At 42.8% G+C, this 6,060-nt stretch overlaps 1 protein-coding gene across 1 annotated transcript; it reads right to left on the bottom strand.

Annotated features, from left to right (window-relative positions):
* Window positions 1–357: 357 nt before the first annotated feature.
* On the bottom strand, window positions 358–810 carry SARC_06209 (hypothetical protein; the record flags this gene model as incomplete). Its single annotated transcript, XM_014299890.1, has 1 exon — window positions 358–810. A coding segment is annotated over one exon (453 nt), but the record flags the coding sequence as incomplete, so codon positions are not given.
* Between the last annotated feature and the right edge of the window lie 5,250 nt (window positions 811–6,060).

Here is a 6,060-nt window from a genome sequence, read left to right as displayed (position 1 = left end):
TCAGTTTTTGTGCGACCAGTCCAAAAGACGTCAGGACAGTTGTGCGTGGAATTCGTCAGCGAGAAAATCATACTATGGGGCGTCCCCAGCGAATTCACAGCGGACCAGGACTCCATGTTGAACTCGGATGTGTTTGTTAACTTTTGTGCCGACTAAGAGAACTTCCTCCACCTGGCGACTGTCGCCTCGATCATCAACAGGGCAATGGCCGAGCAGAGGTGCGTATCAAAGTTATGAAAGCGTGGGTCTATAAGTGCGCGATTCTAACCTCTCAGTCATCTTGGGTGTGCTTGGTTCCCGCCTTTGCATAAGCATATAATGTGCCTTTGTCTTCTGTTACCGGCGAAGCACCTTACATCAAAGCGACTTCCCGGCACTATCATGGCGCGCAGATCCCTCTCCTGGAAGAACGCACGGCACTGATTCTCTCCACCAAATCTGGTACATTGGACATGGTGGCGTTAGGCCAGCGGCAGATAAGCTGCGCCTAGACGTTCCTTCCTTTACCATCAACTCGCAAGTATCGCGCTTGCTACGTAAGAATTCCGGGCTGTCCTGCGTGGGCAGATCCCGTGCACTGTAATCCATGTGAACGATTGCGCGTGCCACACGGTGTTTGATATTCCTGATGGACGTGAGTTCATTTTTCATCGTACACACCTTCGGAAATATTATCCGAGCATCACCCTTGACCCACGGGTTGACATCAAACCCAAGGGCGTTTCCCAAACAATGACTCTTTCGACATTCCGACTTCGCAGCAGCCCCTAAAGCTATCAATTCGTCTATTTTACCTCGTGCGTGCATCGCCTGCAGGACAACGATGGATGAACTGAGTGAATTCCCCTTTTGGGGTGTATCTCGACTATTGGGCCCACAAGAAGCAAGCCCCTGCGTTCACACTCACAACCGAAGTCGTCACTGGTCTACGGTCACTGTGGTCTTCAAACACGGTCACCAGCAAGTTATCCAACGTAAAAGGTGGAATCGACCTTGCGCAAAATCCTCTCAGAATGACAACAGTCCACGAACGCCCCACTTTCCTTTTTTGACATACCTGCCGACCGTCGCTCGCAGGATGATCGCAGATGAACAACGTTGTTTCCTATATCTTGTCTACATCGATCTATGCCCCTTGTGCACCCTCACTTCGACTTTCAGAATATATGTGTGTACTCGCTTCACAACGCTTTCTGCCCACTGGCTGCTGAATCTATGTGTATACACGCTTCACAACGCTTTCTGCCCACTGGCTGCTGCCTTGGGTGTGTTTTTAAATATGTATCACTATCCCTGGCTCCCTGCTAAGTACCAGGGCGCTAAGTGATAGTGGTTTCTATGCACATACACTAAGGTATTTTGGTGTATTTTTTTTTTTTTTGTTCTTTTATTTATTATTGTGACTATATTTCATGAATTGCCAACAGGCCCATCCCTCTATTTTTTTTGGCTTGATGAGTTGGCCCTTGTTTGGCAATTGGGGCGTGTAGTAAAATGTTCACTGGAGTACCAAACTGATGCAGGCGTCACTTGAGTTAGAACAGCTGAAGTGAACCTGACAGGTGTCACACACGCGGGTTAATGCTGAAGTACTTGGGACTGCGGCCCACGTACTAAAACCAGGCACAGTATTGGTGGCTCCTCCTTATGGCTACCCTTAGGAGTAGCCACCAAACCTACTGGCATTTTCCAAGGAGTAAAATTGTAGCTGCATTATTAGGCGCCTTACAATATGCGCATTCTGCAAAAGTTTCTTAATAACTACTTGGTTAAACTGGGTATATATGGCCGATTTCTCAAGTCAATTTCCAAAACAACTTCACTTCTACAGGCTACAGCTATAAGTAGAATCACATTAACTTAAGTTGCGATTTTTTTACACAAGTTTAACGGACTATCCGAATAGAAAAGGAACTATTTGAAAACTCAGTATTTTATTAGTATCAAATACTAACTTCTAAAAGTGAGACCTCTTACGATCCAATTCTTCTCATGTCTTTTACATGTCTTCGCCTTCTGATAATTTTCTATTTCTTTTAATGTTCTTGCGCGACTGGTGTCAATAACAAAAAGTTGTTGCGGGTACTTGAACCCACAGTCAATACATTAAAATTGTGATCCACTGCACTCGTGCTAAATACCTCGTAGAGGGGGCACACCCATCCTCGAAAGAGGATTATAACAGACGTTCGATGGAGAAATGCGGTATCCCTCCTAGAGATGAACTCCGATATATATGTGGTCAGGAGGGAGAAAGCCTGCCCCCTCTTAGTATCCTTCGGGAGCACGCGAGATATATTATCATATGTTTGACCTATGCATCTATTTTTCTTATGTTGGAATCCTCTACTATCTCGCGGGGTATATTCTAGTGCGGTATGTGCTGTCCAAACTAATTCGGTGCGTAGTGTTTAGTTCGCACTACATCATTCGGTGCGAATTGCTAGATTGCACGAATCTAATCTGTCCTAAATAAGTGTGTGTATTTCATACTATTTCAGTGTGATGTGACCCGATATAGACAGTGCGAATAATACGCCTTCCAGAATCTGTGATACATCAGAATTACCTGTTGCAGGTTTCTACTGGTCCGACACTATGGAGCTATGATTTGCAACAGGATCTCATCGTCGGGAATCCAAACACAACAGACGACATCATATTTTATATACACGGCCATTGCCTCACGATATTAACGTCCTAATAACGTCCGACTGTGTTGAGATGTTTAGATTTTCATCTCTTCGCATTGTTCCCCCGAAGAATAGTGTTCCGAACTTCCAACGCTCCCATGCGACAGCAATACGACAGTTCTACCGATACCAGCGTCAGCGTTCGTTGGAAACCACTGCTGTTCTCACCCCTTCTCATTGCGGATAAAGAACTGTACCCTTCCCAACCAGAAGGTTTGTACATATTTCGCCATCTAATCGCTGATCCATGAGCAACGGAGCATGGCGCTAACTTTAACAAGGGCCAAGCCACCATCTCATATAGCACTATGTCTTGCCTGTAGACAAGTGTGTGTATGCCACATGCAAAGAAGTCGTGAAGGTTCCGTGTGCGCAAGTTTATACCCAGTTCAGCTCGCAGTGTAGTGGGGCTTAGCTACCACTACTAACACTAGCCCATCGATACCACTTTATGCCCAAAGACGACGTAAATATGCACTCCAATACAGAGCGACTTCATGCACCGGGTGTCTGTGTTTATACTACGTGTACAGCACACATATATGCTTGATATATATGTATATACCCAATGTTTGCAAGTATAAATAAATATGTACTTCATATGGCAGCGGATGCGGCCACCCCAACCAACGCCAACCCTGCGCGTTCACTCGCCCACAAGCGACGCAGGTGTGTACTAACCTCCACATCGGCTAAGAAGTCAGCCTTAGCTGACATAAGCATGGAACATACCCTCTCCTCAGCCTCATTCAGGGACTGTAAAAGAGCATCAGTGATGAGATCAGACCTCAGAGAAGACACTTGTTTTAAGATAGCTTCTTTGGTATGGCTGTATTTTTTTTCTTCCATGCAAGGTTCTGTGATCGGGAGGGGCAAAATAAAAAGTCGAGATATCAGATGTGAGAATGAGGATTATAACATCTGACCATACAAGCAAAGGTATATATATATATTGCGCGTTGATATTTCTCTCTCCTTACGTGCCTATATCACGGCAACGGCAACGGCAACATATATCACCAGTACAAAGATGTACACGGCATACACCCAATACATAACGATGTCACCGCCCCTGAACGGATTCATAAAAGTATGCTTGTCGTCGACAGCATGATTTAAATAAATAATCAGAGCCCACGTGCCTCCAAAGACAAATAAATCCATTAGAGAAATTATAACCCACAATGGGATACGTAACCAGGGTGCGCGCCTACCGTCGACAACTAGTGCGAACGGATGATAACAACTGATATGGATATGATCAATTTAGCAGGCTTATGCGTTGGAATATATTTATTGTGATTTTGCTTACACAGTTAAACTTGACAGAGTTGATAACCACATGTCTCGGAATCGAGGAAAGTATTTACTGATATTTTCGGTATAAAACCAAATGTTCAAAATCAGTGTGCTCTTCATAAACATAGCAATACTTCTTAATCCCTATTTGGATTACATTGCGGGCAAGTATTGCCTTACATAGTGTTGAAAATTTTAAGTTTGGTGAGGTAATCTAATACGTTCTCACAAATGTGAGATTGCTAGTAGATCTGACCTGATACCAACTAGTACTATGAAATCTCGACGACTTTTATAATTCGTGTCGCTGTATGTCTCATCGTTTAGTGTAGTATATATACGAATTGACAGCCCAAGGATCAAAATTTCCCCAAGTATATGTGTAGAAAGTACGCAATATACAAGAAGGACCCTTTAATGGTAGTCCAGTTCACTCTTGTGGACTCAAGTGTAGATAGTCGTGATGACTCGTGTTAGAGTCGTGTATACTCGTGGGAAGTGGCGAAACTGTCGAAACTCGCGAAAAGTCGTGAAAAGTCGCGAAAATCGCGACTTCAACGAAGGATTACAGAAACCCTACGCATTATGAGAATAACCCCCCCCCCCCCCCCCCCCCGCCCCGCATGAAGTATTGTATTTGGGAGCTCTTTGGACCTGTGATGGGAAATCGGGAAATTGAGGAATTTCGGAATTTCAACCATTTCGGCAGTTATTTGGTTGTGAAAACTGGGATTTCGCGGTAAAATTGGGTATATCGTAAAACTTCAGTCCCAAAGAGCTGCCGATACAATTATAATTTTGAAATTCTCCACCTTATGTCCATAGAGAGCACCTAAATATGGTACTCTACACAGAGAGCAATTTTCCTATCCTGCAGATAGTCCCTGTATTCTTCCGTTGCAGTTCGCGAATTCTCGCGAGTTTTGACTTTCAAGACTTTCGCGAGTTTTGACGAGTATACACGAGTCGCCATTAGTACACACGAGTCAACAAGTGACAAATGTCTTTTTTTTAGTAGTATACTTCAGGATATAATTATTTAGTCAGTTTTCGAGGTTTACTTTGAATTTTGCACATTTTTTTTTCAATACTTGTGACAGTTATGATCTATGAGATGTCAGATTGTATTTTTGTGTCTGATGAACGGTGAGACATACATGATGCATTCTTTTCACAAGTTGTTGAATTGATTTTCAAGTACCAGTTAGTATCATGAAAGATCCCGAGCGTTTGTCTGGTTATTGTAACACTACGTTAATTTAATATACTTACTCGCACCGTAAAGCAAACATGGTAATATCAATAGATATTGTTCTGTGTATAAAAAAGATACTGATGTTGAGTATTTGACGTTGTATTAAGTTTAATATTTGGTGTATATTTACCTCGGTGCTACCAAAGTCATATGATTTTCAACTCAAGCTTAACCGGATATCAAACTTCACTATAAGCTATAATATGGTAATGTATAGACGTACATAGAACCCATATAGTGATTAGCATTCATTCCCACTACGCTATTACGATGAAGTGGTAAGATGGAGTGGTAAGCAGCATTCGCAAAAGGTATCTATGCACCTTCTGGTTTCTAGCATCGAGCAATGATATATGCCATCTGGGAGTAAAATAATCACAGTCAGATTTCATCATGTTTTAGACAGTTGTCCAATAATTCATATAAATAGCCAACTGATAACAATTGGACAATCTCCCAACGGAAATTCACGAAGTAATAATCCGAACACAAGATCCAGACACCCAGTCCCACAAGCCGGACCACAAAATTAAAATGAGACCCCGGCCGAGTATTTGTAAGGATCAGTGTGAGACATCACTTCTCAGATGTTTACACACTTTAAAACAGAAGCCCCAGAGGAAAATAGAGTATCGTATTTATATTTAGACAAAGTCCCACCACCTCCTGAGGTCTGAGGAAGCCAAGCCCCCTGGAATCTAAAATTATAATCTTTATAGAGAAAACCAAAATAAACTCTGCGGGACTGCGGGCCAGTGGGAGACTCTTATTTACACGGCCCACTCTGGTATTTATTTATTTTTTAGATACTTT

This window comes from Sphaeroforma arctica (assembly GCF_001186125.1).
Source record: "Sphaeroforma arctica JP610 unplaced genomic scaffold supercont1.434, whole genome shotgun sequence".
Classification (NCBI taxonomy): Eukaryota; class Ichthyosporea; order Ichthyophonida; genus Sphaeroforma; species Sphaeroforma arctica.
The sequence above is the reverse complement of the archived record's forward strand: the minus strand, read 5'-3'. Positions and strand labels throughout refer to the sequence as shown.